General features: G+C 45.9%; 1 protein-coding gene across 2 annotated transcripts in view; it reads right to left on the bottom strand.

Moving 5' to 3' along the window:
* ARMC9 (armadillo repeat containing 9) overlaps nt 1–24924 on the bottom strand; it is a 104563-nt gene that overhangs the window by 18991 nt on the left and 60648 nt on the right. For both annotated transcript variants that reach the window (XM_070422378.1, XM_070422379.1), the window contains exons 20-21: nt 4774–4878; nt 7–122 (exon numbers count right to left, since the gene is read on the bottom strand). In XM_070422378.1, coding sequence (XP_070278479.1) covers nt 7–122; nt 4774–4878 — 221 coding nt within the window. The remainder of the gene's footprint in view (nt 1–6; nt 123–4773; nt 4879–24924) is intronic.

Here is a 24924-nt window from a genome sequence, read left to right as displayed (position 1 = left end):
ACTTACACTGGGTACCCATTCCTGTGGCCGCTGGGGGTGACGGGCCTGCGCAGGGGCTCGTCCCCGCCCCACTGCACACCAGCTGGTCCCTTCCGCCTCGTCTTCCCCGTGTTGGTCATGATCTGGTGGAAGGAAAGAGGAAAAGGGGCTGGAGAAAGCATCTTGAAAGCTGGCCTAGAAGTAGAACTTACTATATTTAATTCATCAATCTATAGTAGTACGAGGCTTTGCAAATAAAAGAGGATGGATCATGCCATAAATCAGGGGTCCTCAAACTACGGCCCGCGGGCCACATGCAAATACAAATATTGTATTTGTTCCCGTTTTGTTTTTTTACTTCAAAATAAGATATGTGCAGTGTGCATAGGAATTTGTTCATAGTTTTTTTTAAAACTATAGTCCAGCCCTCCAACTGTATGAGGGACAGTGAACTGGCCCCCTGTTTAAAAAGTTTGAGGACCCCTGCCATAGATTATTCAAATTTTCTCCTTGTGTTTGTGTATTACACCATTTAGTAATATAAATTTTAAAAAAATCAAACCATAAAAAAACGGAGACAAGCCCTAGCTAGTTTGGCTCAGGGTATAGAGTGTCGGCCTGCAGACTGAAAGGTCCTGGGTTCGATTCCGGTCAAGGGCACAGGGCCTGGGTTGCCAGCTTGATCCCCAGTAGGGGGCTACAGGAAGCAGCCAATCAATGGTTCTCTCTCATCATTGATTTTTCTAACTCTCCCTCTCCCTTCCTCTCTGAAATCAATAAAAAAAAATTTTTTTTTTTTAAAAAGGAGACAAAAATAGTTGAATATAGTAATATCACATCTCTGGAGAGGATCAACTTTTGAAAGTAAGAAGGGTAAAAAGACAGATTTAGTTTCATGAAAAATTAACGTTTCCACCCTGGCCGGTGTTCTAAGTGGTTAGAGTGCTGTCCCTCCCCAGGGGTTGTGGGTTCAATTCTGGCTCCAGTCGGGGCGAGTGCGGGAGGCAACCACAGCAACAACAAATTTAACATTTCCAAATATAGAGTATATTAAAGATAAGCAACAGACTAAGAAGTATTGGCAGCAAATTTAAGCGATTAAAGGTTAAAATTTTCATCAGATAAGGAACTCTTATAGATAAGTGGGCAAAGAATTCAAACAGCCAAGGCACAAAACAGAAAATATCACCATAAAATAGAAAAATAATCAATCTTACAAATGAGGAAATGAAGAAATAAAATGAAATCACCATAGTCAAGCTGCTAAATTACTAAAATCAATTAAGTCGAGGCCTGAGGAAATGATTCTATTCTTGCTTTAACCAGTCTGGGAACTTGAACTTTGGAACTTTCCAGTCCTGTGTCAATGCCTGGATACACAACAGACCCAGATAACCTTCTGAAGGACCGAGGAAGAATGTGTGAGCACCCAGCCCACCTGACATCCAGTTTCCAGACCATGGTCATCTAGAGAATTATCATCTCTGACCAATTCAGAGGCTAAGAATGCAGAACTGATTCTTTTCAAGAATGTACTTGTTACTGTAAGAGCCCTCAGCTTTTCTTTCTTCTTTGGAATACTGGGTATTGCCTAGTTGTGTTTCTGGTTTGCATACCCTAAGACCCTTGAATAAATCTTTATTATTTATTTCTAGCAGTAACCTCCTGACTCTTTTTGAGTTTTTCAACACAACTAATGAGAAATTACAATTTTAGCCTTGGCCAGGTGGCTCAGTTGGTCCAAAGGGTCCTGGGTTCGATTCCGGTCAAGGGCATGTACCTTGGTTGCAGGCTCCTCCTGGCCTGGGTCCTGGTCAGGCAGGAGGCAACCAATCGACGTGTTTCTCTCACATCAATGTTTCTTTCTGTCTTTCCCTCTCCCACTCTCTCTAGAAAAATCAATGGAAAAATATCCTCAGGTGAGGATTAACAAAAAACAAAATGTTAGTGGCTGGAAATTTGAGATAACTCTTTTGGAAAGCAGTTTGGCATTTTATATCAAGAGTCGTAAAAATGGTCATATCCTTGGGTGTCAATCATAGTGAAAGAATCCTAAATATGAAAAATGTTAAATAAATAAAGTTGCTGTTACAAAATTATTATAGAGTGAAACTGGAACAATCTAACTGTCCAGTAATAGGGGAATAATTAAGTAAAACATGGCATGCTCATTTGAAATATTATATAGCCATTTACACTGATAAATACTAGGTTATAAAGAAAATGTTCATTTAAAACATTAAATAAAAGTCAAGTTATAATACTGCATATAAATGATGCTTTTGATTATGTTAAAAGTATGAAAAAAGTCTGGAGGGATTTAGTCAAAGACACTAAATAATTGCAGTGGCTATGTGGGATAGTAGAACCAAGAGTAATTTTTCCAAGTGTTCTGTAATATGGTTATATTATGTTAATAATTTAGTTGTTCAAAAAAGGAATCACTGAAAAACTGGTGAAATCTGAATAAAGTCTGTGGATGCTCCAACACCAATTTCCTGGTTTGATAAGCGCTGCAGTTACATAAGGTCCTGGGGAAACTGGGTGAGGGGGCACGGGACCTCTCTGCACGACTTTTTCAACTTCCTGTGAATTTATGATTATTTCAAAGAAAAAAGTTTAAATTTTTTAAAAATTGGAATTATATCTGTGATTTCTTGATTTTTACTGACAAGTTATTTGGGTTTATCTACAACTATTTGATTGAAGGAGAAGAAAAAGGGTCACTTTCTGATGGAAAGCATCAATAGGCCTCACCTGTGTTGTGGGGACAGCCACCAGCTAGGGCAATGGGCAGCAGGCAGGCTGGGCCTAGACCTGCACTGGTAAGGGAAGGGAAAAAGACAGGAGAGAGAAGGTGGGAGGGAGGCCTCTGCCCTCTTGGAGGAAATGGAACATAATTCAGCTTTCCAAATAAGAACTAAAACGTAGTTTTGTTTTCCTTTATATCACGTGAAACTCGCAAGAGAGCGGTTTGAACTGCAATCACTTGATACTGCTGTCCACTCTGACCTCCCTGTCACACTGCCCCCACCTAGGATCTAGGCCTCACCACAGAGCAGGCCCCTTATGTCCAGTTCTCAGCGGTACTTTAGGACCTTTCATGCCTTCTCTTCCCCCCTGTTTTGCCAGTCAGAACACTTGGGTCTTTCCACACAGAGCTGAGGGGCTAAGTCTGAAGCTCCTGGGAAAGGGAGACAGTGAATACGTGGGTTCCTTCAAGTCTGTTGCCAGCCCTCTGCCTCCTCCTCCCCTCTCCACTGTCCTTTGGAGCTTGACCCTCCCTCTTCCTTCCTGGAGGAGAGAAAACATATCACTGATATTTGAGTGTTTCAGCCTTTGGAAAACCCAGGCAGCAAAACCAAGTCCTTAAAATGCCACAGACCTAAGAAATAATTTATGGTGGGTGGTACCTGTCCTCTTCAGTGCCTGAGTCTGGTTTGTGGGACAGAATGGTCTGGTTTATTATCAAGGTACCGGAGGAAAGGTCCTTGGTGAAGAGGGTTCAGTGTGCAGGGCCCAGGATCTCTCATGTGGCATGCCTGGGGTCTCAGAGCAGCCACTGTTTCCTCGTTATCCTACAACCCGCTGAGCTTGCAGGGGGAGCCGCGGTGTGGCCCATGCGATTTCTGGGACCCTCAGCTGCAAAGGAGCCTTTCTGAGCTGGAAAGATCTTAAACAGTATCTGGTCCAACAACCTGCTGTCTACACAGAGGTCCACAGAAATGCTCAGGGGTTGCTGGGAGAGAAAAGAGGAAGGGTTCCTGGCACCCACCTGACTATCCAGAGGAACTCAGCTTTCTCTGTCACAGATGGAGAGTGTATTTGAAAGAACAAAATCTGCCTCTAAAAGTTGTGCTGCTAAAAAAATTTAACCACAATTTAAAAAATGCAGCTCATGATTTATTAGCTGAATGTAATTTATTTACTAGTAAAAGATGGTCAACACATGCCAATTTAGGTGAAAGATATATTTTTCCATTTACTAGTTTTTGAGTACTGATGAATCACTTAAAGAAATTATGACATATTATAAAGTATAAATGTATGTACTTAAAAATACTCACCTTCCCAGACTCCCTTGCAGCTAGGGGCCATGTGACCCAGTTCTGACCAGTAAAACGTATGTGGATGTCACCAGATGGAGCTTCGGGAAAAGCACGTGAGGGGGTGGGTTTGGCTGGCCTGCATGTTTGGCCTTCTCCCCGACTTTATCATGAATTTAATCCTAGAGCTGCCTCCATCATCTCATGACCAAGAAGCTCAAGCACATGGATGAAGGGCTGACGCACAGGGCAGAACTACCACAGGGCTAATGGAATTAAAGCTTCTAGGCCCCAGAGGGGGCCCTAGTAATGTGTTTTTGTTTGGGCATATGTTTTTGTAAAATTTGCAGAAGTAGGATATTTGTAATCACTTAATACTGCTGTTTTCTCCTACTCAGACTTGCCTTCTAACAGACAAGACATGTGAAAATTAAGAAGCTGGACATGTAGATAATTACTACCAAGCATGGGCAGACCTTCAGATATTATGAAGGTCCCTGGTGTGTGCCCTTTAGTTATATTCTAATCCCTCTTCTGTTCACCAACAGGTCTACTTGTGACAGGTAGCTAGGGCCACCGTGCATTTCAGGGCCACTGGAAACACACTGGCTAACATGGAACTTCTCATAAACACAGTATCGTAACAGAATAGACCAAACCCTCATATGTTATGGCAAACATTCAGGCCATCAATGGTCCATCTCTCCTTTCTACTTCAGGACCCAAAGCCCCTTCACATGGTACTTACTCCCAAGTACTCCGTCGTCAGAAGCTTCTCGCCTGAGAGTTCGCCGAGCTGGGGCTGGATCAGTTCGTCTTTGTCCAGATCGGCTTCCATGGTGTCATGGTCCTCCTGTTTCAAAAGAGACACAGGGTGAATGCTCTGGACCCCCTGCCACAAGTTCCCAGCGGGCACTTGCCACAAAATGAGAAGGCCTTAGCCCAACCACAGCAATGCGTGGGTCTGCCTTCTGCTCATACCTCTCCATGAAGACAAACAGGAGAATGCCAGTCCACCTCTTTAGGAGGCCGGGTGCCTGTTAAACACTTCCACAACCACAGCTGAGAAAAGGTTCAATAAGATGCTCAACCTCAACGGTCTTGAATGTATCAATGTTAACGTCCAGGTTGTGGCATTACACTATAGTTTTGCAAGCTGTTACCATTGGATGGAACTAGGTAAAAGGTACATAGGATTGTTCTGTAGTATTTTTAACAATTGCATGAGAATCTACAATGATCTCAAAATAAAAGTTCCAACTGTAAAAAGAGAGGAGTTAAAAACAAAATAGCATCTATGAGCTGGTACGCATCTGTGTGTAATCAAATGCCAGCTGAGCAGCAGCCACAGTAACGGGGCCACTGTGGTCCTTTCCCACCCCCCGCCAGGACTTGGGCGACTGCACTGTCCTTTGCAGGTTAAATGATAAAGATCAGTACAAAACAGACCAGACCTTCGTCTGACCGGGGCACTGACCAAGGAAGGACTGAGTCCATATGAAGTCAGGGAGCTGGCCTGCTGTGGAAGCAGGAAAGGGGGATGGGTGGGCCTGTGAGGAAGCTGGCAGTCAAATCCGGGGGTGGGGAGGGGGTGCCCCAGGTCATCACGCCCTGGTGACCATGGTTCCTGAGATCATCTAACCAATCCTTCCCCTAATTCCTGTCCACTCAACACCCTGTAATTTGGTTCCTCTAAACTTGCCAACAGGAAGAGAAAGCTCTATTCTGCAAACATGAGTACCCTGTTTTATTTTCAAATGAATTTCCAGTCGTTCTGGATGCTCCAGGCTTTTGTGAATTTGATTTACCTGAGTCAGTTTCCAAGGAATCTGAAAGCTCAAATTCCCAGGAGGACTGCCTCTGGGTAGGGCTGTTGGGAGGGAGGGGGTGGAGTGGGTGCAGGCCTATCTCTCCAGGCTCATTTTAGGACACAGACAGTCAGCGCCATCTGCCACTGCTAGACAGTGGCACCCAGGATGGGCCGTCTGAAGAAAAGGGGATTTGACTTATTCTAAGTGGTCCCCAAAGGCAGAGCAGAGCCAGCAGGCTCCAGAGCCTTCCCGGTCAGGCAGCCTGTCTCACTGGTGGGAGGGGCCGAGTGGACTCCCACCGGCACACACTGGAGAGCATTTAAATGGTGCCCTCGTATAGAACCATCGAGGAACCTGCTTTCCATTCCCATAGCGCCTTCCATCCTAACTCTTACGACGACGGTGTGGATCCTTCCATCATTATTTTGTTTGACGTGGAAAACAAGCCTGAGACAGTGACAACTCCATGGTGACAGCCTGGCCTGGGGCTTGGGGCAGCCCCTTTCTGCCCAGGTCTTTTTGGCTTGGCCACTTGGGGCCTGCAGAGATGCCTGTTTCCGAGGAGGCCCAAGCAGACTCACCAGGTCATCTGAGGCCCGAGGGTACCCAGTGCCTGGTCCAGGTTGAGCTCAAGGGCCAGAGAGTGTGAAGAGGAGGGCCACAGCAGCATTCTTGAGCCCACTGTCTCATCCCGCTCTCTTCCCGTCCCATCTAATCACAGAGAATCCCCTCCGGTCCACCCTGGATCACCAGGTTCAGGGGCGATCTAACCCCAGGTCCTGACTCATTCGCCACAGCCAGGGCAGAGCCTTCTGCTGCGGCTTCACCTGAGTAGGCAGCTCAGCCAAGTGTAGCTACTCACCATCCTGAAATTTCACTCGGGGACCCTCAGAGGTAATGCCATCTGTGAGGCCCAGCCTGGGGTCAGCACTGGGACAGCGAGGGAAGATTTACACCGTGGCCTCGGCTCGGAGTTCAGTTTACTAAAACACCAACACCTCAGTGATCAAATAGTGTGTGCAATACTTGATTATTTCAGGAAAACGACTGCTCCTTGTGAACAAAAGCAGTGGGCTCTGTGGTCAGAGTGAGTGGCAGGGTGCTCTGGGCAGTGGAGTCGTATTTCAGCTCTTTTCCAGGGAACGAAGCCTTGGAGGCACCGGTTGGAAATGGGCATATGAAGCGCGATTTCACAGAGGGATTGGTGATATGCCACTTCCCTGCCAAGATGGAATGTGAAACGTTAAGAAACAAAGCAAACGTCCACATTCCATTTCAATGGAAAATAAATGGTCAATGGCTAACCTCGGTCAACACTGGCCAAGTATTTCTTTACCCTGGACAACAAGTACATGTGTGAGACATTCACTTGCCGATCAACCTACACCCATACAAACTAGTGACTGCAATGAAAGCTCGATGTGTTAACTTGCTCAAAAAACGAGTTAGTAAGAGATTTGTTAAGATATTTATTTTTAGTTAAAACAAGTTGAAATTTTTCTCATTAAAAGTAGCATATAGTTAAGTTTTTTTGTAATTGATGGGCCTTTCCTAACCTCCAACACAGAGGACAAGGTCCGCACTTGGTCCCTAATACACAACCCTTCACTAGAAGTTGACTCGAGTTGCAGCTACTGTGTAAGTGTGGGCACCACAGCCACCCACTCACCATCATCTCTCTACTGGAAAAACACAGGCAAATACCATTGGTGCTTTCAAGAATATCATGTTAATGTTAAACGCATAAATGTAAGAACACGGACATGAAAACCATTTTTCAATTGATAGTTCTTGGTTAAGACAGTTTTGTACCGAGGCTCTAACTTGGCTCTTGTCAGCGCCTAGGTTTCCCCATCCATCCATCCATCCATCCATCCATCCATCAAGGCCATCTTGCCGACTCCTTTAAAATCATGACTTATATTCTCTGATCCTGAAAAGGCATATACTGTATAGATGTAAACAAGTCACTGTCGTCATCTTTCTAGGAAACGCTAACACTGGTGAAAAGGAAATGGAGGCATCGCCAGGGCTCCCGAGACTTAACGAGCCACAGTAAACTGAGCTGAGCCAGTGGAGCTGGAAAACGCAATTGAACAAAGAGACGCAGGAGCTGAATTCAATACTATTCAATCTAATTCCCAGCCCCTCTGGGAAACTATGCGAGAGGGAGGTTTGGGAAGGTGAGGAAACCGGGAGGTGTGGTGGGAAGTGTAAGCAGAGAGCTGACCAAGAGCGATGCCCACTGTGGCAGGCACTTTTGCCAACAGGATCAGAACCACAGAAGATGTATAAGAACTTTCTGCAATGGGCAAACCTAGGACACATTCAGTGACAATTACTGCTCAAGCATTCCATCTGGGAGAGAGGCAGCTACTTCCCGTTCCTTCCCCAGTTTCCGTGGGAAGGATTCTGCTCCCCTCACTCAAGTGCAGGCAGCTGAGGGTGGCGATGCCCCAGGGCCAGAGCCCATGTGAAAACAGCCACATCGCTAACTTTTCCGAGCTGCTCTTGAAATGCCAAACGAAACATATTTTGCAATCCACTTAGTGAAGGAAGGAGGTGAGGAATAAGAAAATGCTTCAAGAATAAACGCCTCCTCAGGGTGGGGTTTTAAATACCATTGTTGGAAGGAATTTTACTAAAATTACTGGCCTTTATGTGCTCGAGCAGCGGGCATCAGATTACTGAAGGCAGAGCTTAGGGGTAGCTGATTACTTCAAGAAATTAAGAATGCCTCATAAGAAAGGCGCTTGAGGTGAGAGGAATTTAGGTGCTCCAATGCGAAGCTTCCCCGTGGCAGCTCGGTGATCTTATGACACAAGATGCTTAACTGGAGGCCTTAGATACATAATACTCCAGACTAACCAGATTCTAAGCAATTGGCCTGAAAATAAAAGTAAGGTTAACCACTCAATGCATTTGAAAACTCAGATTCTTACAGATATAATGAGGGGAGCAGAATGTATTCAAGTGGTTTTACATATGACAAGTAAAAGTATCCAGTGTGTTTTCCACTTGAAATAATTATAAGACTGCTACCAACAGTTTAAATTTGAGACACCTTAGAACACTGCATTGTAAATCTCACTCTTTGTAAAAATAAGAGAAAAACACTCCGCATGGGAGAGAAAGGGTGGACAAGGTGACTGGGCAGGCAGCGTAGTCAACATATTTCCCCTAGTGCAGCGGTTCTCAACCTGTGGGTCTCGACCCCTTTGGCGGTCGAATGACCCTTTCATAGGGGTCGCCTAAGACCATCCTGCATATCAGATATTTACATTACGATTCATAACAGTAGCAACATTACAGTTATGAAGTAGCAACGAAAATAATTTTATGGTTGGGGGTCACAACATGAGGAACGGTATTTAAAGGGCCAGAAGGTTGAGAACCACTGCTCTTTTGTGCTTTTTCCTGGTGTGTGTGTGTGTGTGTGTGTGTGTGTGTGTGTGTGAGTGAAGCAGGTCGTGAATCCTTAAGGACACACCATGATGCCTGGAAGTTGTTTGGGACAGCAACTTCCCCATTCACAAAACACACCCAGGTAATGATGGCTGGTCTAACTACCAGTCCCGTTTAGGAAATAACCACATGATAGAAACCAGAGAAACCCCAAGATCTTTACTTCTTTGATTCTTCTAACCCATTGCTTACCTGCTCAATTTGCTTGCTTAAACGTTTTCTGAGGTCTAAGTGAAATAGCAAGATATATGGTGATAATGGCAAAATGCTCTGTGAAAAGCCACACGTTAAAATATGTAATACACAGACTTGGAGGCTCTATAGGACGGGAAGTGAAAGACAGTAGGAAGCTTTTGTGGGACAAAGAGAGGAAGCAACCATCATCACACCGGCAAGAGGACTTGTGGTTGCTTCTGAACAGGGGTCCTGAGTGTGCTCAGTTGATGGGGGGCGGGGGAGGGCTCAGGGGAAGAACAGACTCAGGGACTAAGTGTGCCCCCAACCCCAAGAGAAGTAGAGGGTGGGGCTAGACAAGAAACCACCAGCCAGAACTGCACACACACCCCTGACACAATGTCAGCAAGAATGTCCTAAGAAAAGACTAGTATTCAATAAACCACTATGTTCAGAAAGAAGGTTTAGATGAACCTCAACATCTTCACAGAATCTATATGAATCGGATTTGAAAAGTGGGAATCTGTCAGTGTTTTTCAAGTTCCTAGGGAAGAGCAGGAATATGAATTTGGTTTTCTCACAGGTTGGCTGTTACCACAGTCTGCACGGGGAACAGCCTCCCTCCTCTCCTCTTACCCACAGAGGGTGTCCGACCTCTCTTCTCCCTGCTTTCTACCTTCAGCTCCACCCCGGCCACTGTCAGCCCCGGCTCCAGCTCCGGCCAGGCAGCACACGTGGGGCCTCAACTCCAGCAGACATCGGCCTGCATCCGTCTAGACCAGTGGTCGGCAAACTCATTAGTCAACAGAGCCAAATAGCAACAGTACAACGAATGAAATTTCTTTTGAGAGCCAAATTTTTTAAACTTAAACTATATAGGTAGGTACATTGTTATTAACTTAATTAGGGTACTCCTAAGCTGGCCTTTGCTAAAAACGTCCTCAGTCTGATTGAGGTACGTTCGCTGAGGTCGACCCCTTCCAACTCTCCCATCCACACTCGTCTTGTATACTTGTTTCGTCTATCTCCTTTCCAAAAACCTACTTCTGCGCATGGGCCACTAATTTTCAATCGCACGTGCGCGCCCGCATGTGGTATTTTTGTGGAAGAGCCACACTCAAGGGGCCAAAGAGCCGCATGTGGCTCTCGAGCCGCGGTTTGCTGACCACTGGTCTAGACCGCCCCTTGGTTGTGATGATGATGTTAAAACTCAATGCTAACACACACCGAGTCTGTTTCATCACAATCACCTGATGAAGTGGGTACAGAGAAGCTCCTGTGCTGCCCTTTCTGTTCCGTCACCTTGGACTTGGCAGGAGGGCACAGCACACATGATCAAATGCACACACGACACGAGACAAGACCCCGTAGGCTTCGGTAAGCTGACCTGCCACGGAGATGTCTCTCAGGGATCAAGACAGCGTCCAGCCCTGGCGTTAGCGCCCAGCCCAGGGTCCGGGGTGAGACCCGTCCGCATGGCTCTGCAGGAAGGAGGGAGAGAGAACCACTACGTGGACAGAAGGAAAGGAAAGGAAACTGTCATTTCTTGGTGCCCATTATTTGCCACAGATTAACTCACTGATTTCACAATTCTGTAATGAGTATTTATTTTTATAGATGAAGGAACAGAGTAACGTGAAAGAAAATACAAAGGTAGCTGGGGTCTCACCGAGTGGGGTTTTGGATGCTGCCTTTATCAACTTATTTTTTTTAAAACATATTTTATTGATTTTTCACAAAGAGGAAGGGAGAGGGACAGAGAGCTAGAAACATCGATGAGAGAGAAACATCGATCAGCTGCCTCCTGCACACTCCCTACTGGGGATGTGCCCGCAACCAAGGTACATGCCCTTTACCGGAATCGAACCTGGGACCCCTGAGTCCGCAGGCTGATGCTCTATCCACTGAGCCAAACCGGTTAGGGCTAGCAACTTATTTTTTAATATTTAAAAATATTTTATTGATTTCAGAGAGGAAGTGAGGAGAAAGAGATAGAAACATTAATGACGAGAGAGAATCATTGATCAGCTGCCTCCTGCATGCCTCCTACTGGGAATGGAGCCTGCAACCCTGGCATGTGCCCTGACTGGGAATCGATCCATAACCTCCTAGTTCAACCACTGAGCCACACCAGCCGGGCAGCAACTTAATTTTATTAGGTGATGAAGGGCATAGAAATGTCTTTTAAAGGATCATGTGAAAGTGTATGCAAACGGGTCAGCCACTTTGGGGAGCAATTTCGAAGTATCTAGTAACGATGAGATCCTTGTGCCCCCTGACTCAGCAATTCCAGGTCTAGCTGTGAACCTCAGAGAAGCGCTCACACGTGTGCACAAGGAACAGGGACGGGGAGCCTCTGTCCCTCAGAAAGGAACGGACAAACGCAGTGGTTCTGTCTTACAATGGAACATCACACAGCGCTTAATGGATGAACTCGGCAGCATGTATGGGTACGAGTAAATCTCTAACATGTAACGTTGAATGAAGAAAGCAAGTTGGTAAATGAATTGTACAGTATTGTGCCACTTGTCTAAAATTAAAAACCATAAACTAAAGTGTATATTGTTTACAGAAACAAAGATATTATAAAAGCCCAGAATCGTTCGTAGAATTTACACCAACTTCAGGACAGCAGTTAATTCTGGGAAGGGGAGGATGGCAGAAGGAGGAAGGAACAGGTCCCCACCTGTTCTATTACTTTCTGGAATGTTGAAAATGTTCCCCAATTTAGAAATGAAGTGTTCATGTCCCTGTATGACTTGAGCTTTAGGAAGAGCCACATGCAGGACAAGCTGGGAAGGGAAGAGACTGAGGCTAGGCAATCAGTACAGGGGAGACGAGGCAGAAGCCAGCAGGTGGAGTAGAAAAGGAAATGAAGAGGAAGAGGAAAGTGACCCTCAGAATGATGAGCCAGAGTCTGGAGGGAGAAGGAACAATCACAGATCGCTTAATCGTCTACAGAAGCGAGCCTGGGATGATCGGCAGTTGACTAACCTCAGTGTTGGTTCACGCCCACATGAGATTTACATCTGTTTGTTGAACACGTATCAGGGGTGTTAGACTGAGCTGAGCGCTGCTCTCGTTCATGGCAGTTAGGAATTGGCCCATTTAGAGAAACCAAGGCTTGTACATGGCAGAGTCAGGACCCAACTAGGGACCCTGATTCAAACGCTGCCTCAGCCTAGAAATCAGGAGATCCACAAGCCACCTCGTCCCAGTGCCTCAAAGCTCAGTTCAAGTACAGGAGTGACAAGGGCCGCCCGTGACTTCCTGAATTCACTTGGCAGTTTTATTTTTCATTGTGAAAATCAGCACTCTGAGTGATGACTTAACGTCACTTTTCAGTTAATACCTTCTAACAGCTTTTCTCCTCTCTCAGAATAAGGCCCTATCCTTCCCAGGGCTCCAGGTGACCTGACCTTAGTGGCCGTCTCTGATTCCATATCCTATTCCCACTTCTTGCTGTTCCTAGAATTCCCCCAAAATGTTTCTACCTCATGGCCTTGACCTGTGCTGTTCCCACTGTCCACCAGGCAGCCCACTCCCTCACACCCTCCTCCTTTACTGCTCTTCAGGGCACATGCCACCGTCTGACACATATTCCTATTGGTTTATTTGTGCGAGGTCTGCTTTCTCCTGACAGAATATCTATGTTGCTTATTGCTATATCCCTAGATAGAGTGTCAGGCCTAGAATAGTGCCGACAGCTTCTGGCAATAGGAACATGAGGGGTCAATTCCCCTCTACAGAAATCAAGCGTGACCGATTCATTAAAAACAGTCATTTCAGGGCCATGGAAGATGACCACTGACCGAGAACAGCTTGAGAAGTGTTTGCTCACTGGGGAAGAGCTATTAAAATTAGGCAAGAAGGTACATTCATGGTCCCTGTGCCTGGGCGAGTTCCCACCTATTTCAGGCAGGAAAACCCACAGCTGTACCGGTTGAAGGCGTGGACTTGGTGGAGGACAAGCAGCAGAGCAACTGGAAATGGGAGGGGCGAGGGGGGGGGGCGGCGGGGGGCGGGTTTGTCTCTGGAAGCAAGAGCCGTGGAAGGACTGAGATGATAAAACACCCTGCACCCCTGACAGGCTGCTAACCTGCAGAGAACTCCAGGGAGCCCTGAGAAATGAAAAGCTTGGGGAAACTTGCAAATTTTCTGTGATTTTCATTATATTCTCCAACCTCCACAGTTTAAGTGGCAGAGGTGGAAACCTTATTGGCTTGAGGTATGTAAACACAATCTCTGCCCAGATCTCTCCACAGTGAAACTATGTGGAGAGACCAGAAGGGCAGGGAGATAATAAGCAGAGATACCCGGGCTGCATACCACAGTGGAGAGAAGTGCACAGACCAGGCAAGCTAACTGCATGCTGAACGAAACAGCAGAATACAACATAACCCAGAGTCACCACAACATCAGCGACTATGCTACTATGCCTGCTTTCCAAACAAAGGCATCGCTAGACATGGTCAAGAAACAGAAGTGTGACCCATACTCAGGAAAAATAAAGCAGCAAGTAGAACTAGTTTTGAGTGGGCCCAGACAAGCACTTCAAAGCACTATTATCAAAATATTTAAAGAATTAAAGAGAAATGTGCTCAAGAGTTAACGGAAAATATACTAAAAATGAGTGAGAAACAGGAAATCTCAGTGGGGAAATGGACACTCTAAAAGGGAACCAAATGGGGATTTGAGAGCTGAGAGAACAATAACGGAAATGAAATGTCAGTGGATGTTGCTCAGTGGTGGATAGCAGATGCCAGAAACATCAGTTAATGGGAAGAAGACCAACAGGAAGTAATGGCTCAAAGAAGAGAGAGAAGAAACATGAAGAAAAATGAAGAAAGCTTCTAAGAGCTGTACTCAATATTGAGTATTCTAATATGTGTGTAATTGGATTTCAAGGAGAGGAGAGAGAGAAAAGGACAAAAAAATACTTGAATAAATAATGGTAAACACCTCCCAAATTTGGTGAAAAACTGTAACTTTTAGACCAAAGAAACTAAATGAACCCTAAAAAGGATAAATACAAAGAAAACCACACCTAGGCACATCAAATTGCTGGGAGCCAAAGATAAGGAGAAAATCTTAAGTAACAAGACAAAAACAACTCATCACATACAGAGAAACAATGATAAATGACAAATAATAGCTGGATTCTCCTCAGAAACAATGGATAGAATGACATATTCAAAGTGTTAGGGAAAAACCTGTTGACCAAGGGGTCTAACTCCAGTGAAAGTATTCTTTAAAAATGCAGGTGAAATAGAGACAGTCCCAGATTTTGGGGGGGTTTGTTTTGTTAATCCTCACCCAAGGATATTTTTTCCATTGATTTTTCAGAGAGTAGAAGGGAGGGAGGGAGGGAGGAAGGAAAAGAGAGAGAGAGAGAGAGAGAGAGAGAGAGAGAGAGAGAGAGAGAGAGAGAGAGAGAAACATTGATGTGAGAGAGACAATTGATTGGTTGCTTCCCACCTGCACCCTGACTGGGGCTGGGGATCAAACCTGCAATCCAGGTATGTGCCCTTGACCAGAATCGAATGGAAAAATATCCTTGGGTGAGGATTTTAAAAAAATTTAACATAAAAGAAGGCAGGAAGAATAGAGGAACAAACACATGATAAGCAGAAATCAGATGGCAAATAGCAAGATTAAACATTACACTAAATGTTAGATCTTTATCTAACATCATACACAAACATTAACTAAAAATGATCCTAGATCTAAATTAAAAGCTAACGCTAAAAAACTCTTAGAGAGAAAGACGGAGCAAGTCTCTGCGGTGCTGATTTAGGCCCAAGGCCATCAACTGGGTATGCTTTTGCCTCCCAGGGGACGTTCAGCACTGTCTGGAACACTTGGTTTTCACAACTTCGGAGTGGGGTGGATAGCACTGGCGTCTGCGGGGTGGAGGCCAGGGATGCTGGTAAACATCCCACAATGCACAGGACAGCCCTACCGCCAAGAATTATCCGGTCGAAATGACAACAGTGCCCAAGTTGATAAACTCTGGGTTGAGCCAAGGTAGAATGCACTTACGTATAAGGATTATCAAATAGGTCCAAACTAGAAATCTACATGCCTCACTACAAAAAGGTACTATTATTCCAAAAATCTGTGATAACAGGGAAAAGCCACGAACTGCTTTGGTATTTACAAAAAATTAGATAAGAAAAGGTTTACTGCAGAGCATTGGTCAACCATTTCAGCATGTTTCCATGGAAACAGATGTTGGACAAGAAGGTGTGTAAATGCCTGAGAATCATCAGGTGTCTCTGAGCCTTACCTTGTTTTGAGCCCTCGGACGTCTATTCCCATAGAAACCAGTGGAAATGAGGGCAGTGGCCGTGAGCCAGCCTGTCGGGCAGTTCATCCCAGCCAAGGTCTGACAGCACAGGAGCCGTGTTATGGAAATAAATGAATTTAGAGCGAGGAAAAAGGCAAAAGCTTTAATTGGGAACACTTTTTTTATGGACTTGGTTAAATAATGGAAAGGCCCAGCAAGTGATGCAGACATAAGACAGACGGTTCTCTGCCAATTAGGTAATGGAATTAAAAGTGTGTCCGCACCGTGCCAAGCGAGCTGACCCCTGTGGGGCCCAGCAGAGCAGTTCATGGAGAACAGCTTGCCGCTGGCTCTTGAACGTGTACCTGAAGCAGCGTCAGGCGGGTCAGCCGTCCCACAGGTCATGTAGGAAGGTGGCCGAGGAGAAAGGAGGCACGGCCCAAGCACTCCACAAGGGCAAGGGCACTTGAGGGAAGCCTGCTCAGAAGCCAGCTGGCTCTAGGTCCCACCACCTTCTGTTTCAGCCAGATAACGGAATGTGCCCTCAGTTCATAAAATCAAGTTTCACCCTACACATGTCATGCACCCCACCCCAAGCCCGTGTTCCCCATTTTTATTAAAGGCATCACCACCATCCCATCTATCTGGGGTCCAAGGTTCCAGCCTTCAGTGCCTAATGATGTGCCTGTCAGTTACCCATTCCTGCCGGTTTTGCCCTCCAGGAGCCTCTGCCAGTGGCCAAGGCTAACCTCACTCCAACTGAGTATGCAGCGGAAGGGAGGGCAGGCGCACAGGCTCGTACACCTGCCAGGGTTTGAATCTCAGTTCCACCAATTTCTGCCCCTGTCACAAGTTTCTGAACCTCCCTAACCTTTGGTTTCTTGTCCATAAAATAGGGCAAGAAACAGACCCCAGTGGGCGGAGGGGCATGAGGAATAAATGAAAGGAAGCTCGTTAAGCTCCTGGCCCCGGCCTGCACATAGCAAGCTAAGGATTCCTAAGCTTCCCGGGTCTGCAGTTAAGTGAACACTGACACCAGATGAATCTTCCTAAGGCACAGTTCTGTTCGCAGCCCTCCTGGGCTCACAATTCCTCAGTGGTTCTCCATTTCTGCAGCCTGGCTCCAGATCACCATTCCAGCCTTGTCTGCCACCCTGCACTCCGTGTGCCCCAAGCTGAGGCCAAGGTGAACCGTCCTTGGTTGGTGTCAGGCCCATGCTCCCAGCTCATGGCATTCCTTGGCTGGGATGCCCACCCTCTCGTATTTGCTACGTGTTTTGTTTTGTTTAATCCACACCTAAGGATATGTTTACTTATTTTAGAGAGAGAGGGACGGAGAGAGAGAGAAGCATCGATGTGGGAGAAAACACTGATCAGTTGCCTTTCATACATGCCCCAACTGGGGATGGAACTACAACCTGGGCATGTGCCCTGACGGAATCAAACCCACCATCTTTCGGTGTATAGGACGATACTCCATCCAACTTAGCCAACTGACCAAGGATGCTATGTTTTGTGTGGTTTTTGTTTGTTTGTTTTTTAACGAAGTGCTCTTATTTATTTTTTTATCTTTTAATATATTTTTTATTGATTTCAGAGAGGACGGGAGAGGCAGACAGAGATAGAAACATCAATGATGAGAGAGAATTATTGATTGGCTAACTCCTGCACGCCTCCTACTGGGGATTGAACCTACAACCTGGGCATGTGCCCTGACTGGGAATTGAACCGTGACCTCCTACTTCATAGGTCGACACTCAACCATTGAGCAACACTGGCCAGGCAGGACCGCTATGTTTTAAAATAAAAGTTCCTTTTGAAAGACTTTGGCCTTTATCAGTTGGGGTGAGTATGAAGGGGATCAATGACCCAGATGACCAGATATGAGTATGGCAGTAATTGTCCCTGCCTGGACCCCAGCAGCGGCAATGGTGGGATGGAGGAAGCAGGGAAGGTCTGAGACCACACAAGGTCCCTGAGCTCCTTCAAGCTTGCAGTCCACTTCAGGGAGAAAGGGGAGGTGAGGCTGAAAGTTTGGGAGGGCCGGGCTCGTAGCCTCCTGGGTTAACCCTGTCTTTTACTTTCTCTGTTCTAATGCTCTGACCTCTGGGGCCTTCCTGACCCTGAAAGGACCACCTCTCCCAGAGCTAGCCAACTCCTGGCGATAGTAAACCACTCACTTGGGAGCACACCTTTCAAACGCAAACCAACCAATCCAGAGCGCACACCCAACCACCAGACTCACAGACAACCAGAGCCCACTGAAACCATTCGAACTAGTCAGTCCTAAACCAGCTCCCCTGTCTCGCCCATTCCTTCCCACAGAAACCACAACAAAGGCCGTTGGCCACACTGCCCTGGTGCTCCCCGTGCAGTCCCCAGGATGAGGCACGCCCCTGCCTCTTGGGAACTATAACAAACTAGCTCTTCAAAGCCGATTGTCTTCTGATCTGTTAGCCTTACTGAACCTCAGATTTTCTACTAATACACTATATTTTACAATGCCCGAGGCTGCATGCTCATCGAGTGCTTCTCTCTGGCACCCATGCTCCCACCAGAGCCAGAGCACAGTGGGACGCCAGGTGCAGGGACACTGGTACTTGCGAGGTTCTCTGCAGCCAGGCATGGGAACCTAAAGCTGACGACAGCGCCGATGTATGAACGATGATGATATAATCACCGTGACAGCAATAATGGAGCTAGCATTCACCAAGGGCTTACAATGGCCCAGGAACCATGCCAAGTGCTTTGATGTTAATTATCCTCAGTGAAGCCAGATTCAGTTCTACTGCCTGAGGCTGCCTTTTCTTTGGATACTGAGGGCCTTGTATTGGTAAATGCAGAGAGCATCATATTAAGTTTTACCTTGAAAAGGAGTGACATGGAATTTTTTTAAAGGAACAGGACCGAGCCCTAGCCAGGTGGCTCAGCTGGTTGGAGCATCATCCTGTACACCCCCAAAAAAAGTTGGGGGTTCAATTCCCTGTTGGGGTACACACTTAGGTTGTGGGTGCGAACCACTGGGGAACATACGGGAGGCAGCCAATCGATGTTTCTCTCACACCGATGTTTCTCTCTATCTCTCTAAAAAAGAAAAAGTCAATAAAAACATATCCTTGGTGAGAATTTAAAAAGAAAAAAAGGAACAAGACCCAATTTTCTGCTTTCTACACTGATGCTTTAGGAAATATGGTTAAGAAAAGGTCTAGCCTTCCTGTGTCACAGTCAACCACACGGGAGGGTCACTGGGTCTGAGTTTACAGCAGCCACTTGGGGGGGGTGGGCGGTCAATGGCAGACGCACCCACCAGCATCCTCCTCCTCCTGGCACCTGACCAGCTTCCTCTCCTCAGAGTATGTACATAGGACACTGGGCCAGGTGGAAGGGGTGGAGGCAGAAGAACTGATAAGACAAACACACACAGACACACCCCCCAAAAAACTATTCCAGCTCCTAGGAAAAGATGAAAAACTGTATCTATTTTATGAAGAGAAACTTTTAATGTCCAAACTCATAAACATTGTATACAACAAAACTGTAAACCAATGGTTCTCAAAGTGTGGTCTGGGGAAACTTTGGAGGTCTCAAGACCTGTTCAGGGGTCTATAAAGTCTAAACTATGTTCCCAATAGTATATTATTATTATACTAGAGGCCCGGTGCATGAATTCATGCATGGGTGGGGTCCCTCGGCCTGGCTGGTGATCGGGGCCAATTGGGGCCGTCTAGCCCAATCCGGGGTGGGGAGGGACCATGGGAGGTTGGCAGGCTGTGGGAGGTTGGCTGTGGGAGTGCACTGACCACCAGGAGGCAGCTCCTGCATTGAGCGTCTGCCCCCTGGTGGTCAGTGCACATGATAGTGACTGGTCGACCAGTTGTTTGGTCAACTGGTCATAATGGTCGCTTAGTCTTTTATATACACTGAGTAGCCAGATTATTATGACCACCTGACGTTTGTAGGCAAATTAGCTATAATTTTGCGCTGAAGTTGCTAGAGGGCCAGATCATTATAAACGTCTGAATAGCCCAACATACCTAAGTATCATTGCTGATCAAGTTCATCCTATCATGTTGATGGCGTATCCCAATGGAGATGGCTTCTTCCAACAAGACAATGCACCATGCCACGGTGCTCGTACTGTGCAGGAGTGCTTTCAAGAACATGAGGGAGACTTTACCTTGCTTAGGTGGCCCCCACAATCATCAGATCTCTATCCAATTGAGCATTTGTGGGACGAAGTTAAAAGAGCCATCAGGCAGCTGGTTCCACAACCATCAGATCTCACAGAACTGGACAGTGCTATTCATCAGGCCTGGTGTCAGATTCCTCGCATCACCTTCCAACAACTCATGGAGTCAATGCCAAGAAGAATCGCCACAGTATTGAAGACAAAAGGTGGCCCAACGAAGTACTGATGGGGTGGTCATAATACTCTGGCCTGTCATAATAATCTGGCCATTCAGTGTATATAGATATCATATACAATAGATGTATGTATTTATTATAATATATACAGAGGTATATATTTATTATAATCTACACTAATAAAAGAGAAACATGGTAATTAGCGTACGACCGCTACCCTTTTCATTGGCTAATCAGTGAGTATATGCAAATTAACTGTCAGCCAAGATGGCGGCCGGCAGCCAGGCAGCTGGAAGCGAACATGAGGCTTGCTTGCTGCGGACTCCAACGTTCCCCGCCTGCGCTGCCAGCCTCTGAGCTACAACTCTAAGCAACTATGTACTATGTTGCAAATAAGAAGATAAACAAAACCCCAGAAACCGGCTTTCATTCAGCCGGGCTTTAGCAACATTGTATCGATGTTTTCAGCGGTGAGGCCTCAGAGCTAAAGCTGGCCCAGAATAAAAAAAAGAAAAAAAAGAAAACAAGGAGCGGTTGGAAGCTTCAGTCACTCGCTTCCAGAAAACAGACCTCAGCCCCTCACCCAGACAGGCCAGGCACCCCAGTGGGGACCCCCAACCTGATCCAGGACACCCTTCAGGGCAAACCATCTGGCCCCTACCCGTGCACCAGGCCTCTATCCTATATAGTAAAAGGGTAATATGCCTCCCGGCACCGGGATCAGCAGAGCAGTGAGGCTCCCGGCACCGGGATCAGCGTGACGGGGGCAGCGCCCAAACCCCCTGATCGCCCTGCGGCTCTGTGTGTTACAGGGGGCGGGGCCACAACCTCCCTATCTGCCCTGTTCTGTGTGTGACAGGGTGGAGCTCCCCAACCCCCTGATCGGCCCTGCTCTGTGTGTGATAGGGTGTGGCACCCCAACCCCCCCCGCCCACGGGCCCTGCTCTGTGCCTGATAGGGGGGAGCTCCCCAATCCCCTGATTGCCCTGCGGCTCTGTGTTTGACAGGGTGCAGTGCACCAACCCCCTGATCGGCCCTGCTCTGTGTGTGACACGGTAGAGCCATAACCTCCCCATTGGCCCTGCCCTGAGTGTGACAGGGTGCAGCGCCCCAACCCCCTTATCCGCCCTGCTCTGTGTGTGACAGGGGGCGGTGCCCCAACTCCCCTATCGGCCCTACTCTGTGAGTGACAGCGGGGAGCTCCTCAACCCCCTGATCGGCCCTGCTCTGTGCGTGACGGGGGGAGCTCCTCAACCCCCTGATTGACCCTGCTCTGTGCGTCACAGGGGGTGGCGCCGCAACCTCCCCATCGACCCTGCCTTGAGTGTGACAGGGGGCGGTGCCCCAACCCCCCAATCGGCCCTACCCTGAGCGTGACTGAGGGTGGCATCGCAACCTCCCGATCTGCCCTGCTCTGTGCATGACGGGGCGGCGCCCCAACTCCCCAATCGGCCCTGCTCTAAGCCTGACCAGGGGCTGCACCTAGGGATTGGGCCTGCCCTCTGCCACCCAGAAGCAGGCCTAAGCCAGCAGGTCGTTATCTCCCGAGGGATCCCAGACTGCAAGAGGGCACAGGCCGGGCTGGGGACCCCCCCCCCCCCCCGAGTGCACAAATTTTTGTGCACCAGGCCTCTAGTATATACATAAAATAATATAGTTATTTTAATGTAATAAGATCTGTCTTTTTCTTATCTACTGAGGTTTTCTGGAGGCTATGTGACCAGTGGTGCTATGACCCCTATAGCTAATGTAATGTATGCTTCAGTATCCCTGTTTTCTGATTTTCAAAGCTAAGTTTGTTCTCAATAATTCTACTGTGCTTTTCCTGGCCACCTTTAGTTATATCTACTATAACTGCTATGCTTCATTATCACCCAACAAATCATTATTTTGAAATACTGAAGTTTTCCTTTTTCCTATGCAGAAATAGGCTAGAAGTACACTTACTGTTTTATTTTACAATAGTATTTTTATAATCAAAACAAACTTTTCTGAGTTTTTAAAATATCTCTAAAACTGTTACTATTTAGAAATTTAAGACTCATGTGGCCCTGGCTCATGTGGCTCAGTTGGTTGGATCTATGCACTGAAGATCACGGGTTTAATTCCCAGTCAAGGCACATACCCAGGTTGCAGGTTTGATACCCTGATTGATGTTTCTCTCTCACGTTGATGTTTCTCTTTCTTTTTCTTTCTCTCCCTCTCTCTCTCTCTCTCTCTTTCTCTTTTCCTTTCCTTTCTCTCTAGAATCAATAAAAAACATATCCTCGGGTGAGGATTAAAAAAAAATTCATTCTAAAATAAAAGATAAAAGACAAGAAAATTTGTTCATAATACCTTTTTCCTATGGTTTTAAGACTGGATCACTGGCTTATAAAAGGGAGAGCAGAGGACTTGCTTTCTTTTTTCCTTTTTTAAAATATATTCTATTGATTTTTTTACAGAGAGGAAGGGAGAAGGATAGAGAGTTAGAAACATTGATGAGAGAGAAACATTGATCAGCTGCCTCCTGCACACCTCCCACTGGGGTTGTGCCTGCAACCAAGGTACATGCCCTTGACCGGAATCGAACCTGGGACCTTTCAGTCTGCAGGCCGACGCTCTATCCACTGAGCCAAATTGGTTGGGACAGGACTTGCTTTCTTAACCTAAAGCTGCATCACAGATGGAAAGATGCTGAGAAAGTGAAACTGACTCATCAGAAAGTTCTGTGACTTAGGCGGGGAGGAAGCTGTCCCAAGGGCGAAACTGCAGATAAAAGACAGAAATATGATGGACACTATCTTTCCCTGTTTTATAAATGTCAATAATTTACCTTATTGTGTCTTATGAAACAGAAAACATTAGAATAGTTTCAGGTATGATTTTGAGACCAATTAGTAAGAGTTTAAAGAAAAAGAATTTGGATATTTTAAACATAGATGTTTATATTTATTATAATTATACAAATTATAGATGTTTTCTTTAAAAGTAAAAAACTGAAAATGTTTTCAAACTAGATTTAAAAGCCACTGAAGCTACATGATGGGTATACAGGAACTCTCTCCATTATTATTTTTTTCCACACAACTAAAACTTTTGTCCCCTCACAAAAAATATTTAAAAAACAAAGCCACTGAAGAACCTGGAAGGGTAAGTTATTGTAGTGCCTTGGTTGGAGAAACATACACCATGGCCTTGTACAGCTAATGTTGCTGATGCCTGCTGGACGGGAAGCTGGAAAAGAATTACAGCATGCTCCTTTCCAATAAAACAGTAGCTTGTTGAATAAAGATTAAGCTGCAAACATAAATGTTGAATTAATATCTCATTTGCAGAATTATGCCTGGACTTGCTATTTGCCTTGCATTCATCCAGTGTCAACAGTAACTCCTCATCAAAGATCTTTTATGGAAATGCTTGGCAACAAAACACAAGTGGTGTTGGCTGAAATACTTAACGTATTGAACACTTTTATTGACGTTCACGGTTTATCCTGGAACAGCTGCCCTGACATCTGCACTGATGGTGCAAAAGCAATGAAGGTAAAACCACTGGTGTGTGAGTATCAATTAGGCAAACCCCGTATAGTCATTGTATTGTCCACATGTAGGTAGACTAGTGACAGGTAAAGATGACAGATAGATGATAGGAAGATGACGGTCAGTTTCATTTAACAATGTCCTTGATGAAACAGCTGGAATTAATGTTAATAAATCTTGGCTCTACAATTCACCATAGCTAAGATCTGGAAACAGCCTAAGTGCCCATCAGTAGATGAATGGATTAGAAAACTGTGGTACATCTACACAATGGAATACTATGCTACTGTAAAAAAGAAGGAACTCTTACAATTTGCAACCGCATGGATGGAGCTGGAGAGCATTATGCTAAGTGAAATAAGCTAGTCAATGAAGGAAAAATACCACATGATCTCACTCATTTATGGATAATAAAGACCATTATAAACTTATGAACAAAAATAGATACAGAGGCAGAGCTGCCTCGAACAGACTGTCAAACTACAGCGGGAAGGCCGGGGAGGGTTGGGGGGCAGGAGGGGGCGGGTAAGAGATCAACCGAAGGACGTGTATGCATGCAGATAAGCATAACCAATGGACATAAGACACTGGGGGGTAGGGGAGGCCAGGGGATTGTCAAGGGCGGGGAAAAAAAAGGAGACATATGTAATACCCTTTGTAATACTTTAAGCAATAAATAAATAAATAAATAAACAAAATGGGGAAAAAAAATAAATCTTGGCTCTTGTGGCCCATCTGTGTAGCAGTGGGATGCACATGATGGTTTTCCAGAGGAAAAGCATTTGTGAGGTTATCTGAGCTGCCGGCTGAATGAGGCACTGTTTTCAAGGAGCACCATTTTTACTTGAAAGAATGACAAACTGGTTCTTCAGACTTGGGTATTTGGCAGACATTGCTTCAAAAATTAGTGAGGTGAGCCTGTCACTTCAAGGAGAACAACGGATGGTATCTATTATCAATAATAAAATTTGAAATGCCAAGAGAAAATAATTAAAAAACACTTGTATCTGCGACTGTGAGCTTGATAGTTTCCCAATACCTAAAGACTAACAAATTGTATTAAATAATGCATTTCTTCAAAGCACTAGATGAGATGTGCTTGACCCCTTAAATTGTACTTGTCATCTGTCCATGATCTTGTATATCCTGTCCAAGCTCATCTAATGATTGTTTCACTTCTCAGAAGAATGGGTCTGGAGTTTGTGGGCCAAGAGAGTATAAGAAGCAACTTAGGAAATAATGAAAACATCTGCCCTGACGCCATCGTCTCTCTC

The sequence above is a fragment of the Myotis yumanensis genome, unplaced genomic scaffold (assembly GCF_028538775.1).
Source record: "Myotis yumanensis isolate MYYU_CA2020_CCGP unplaced genomic scaffold, mMyoYum1.0.hap1 SCAF_8, whole genome shotgun sequence".
Taxonomy (NCBI): domain Eukaryota; kingdom Metazoa; phylum Chordata; class Mammalia; order Chiroptera; family Vespertilionidae; genus Myotis; species Myotis yumanensis.
Note: the sequence above shows the minus strand (reverse complement) of the source record. Positions and strands in the feature narration are given on the sequence as shown.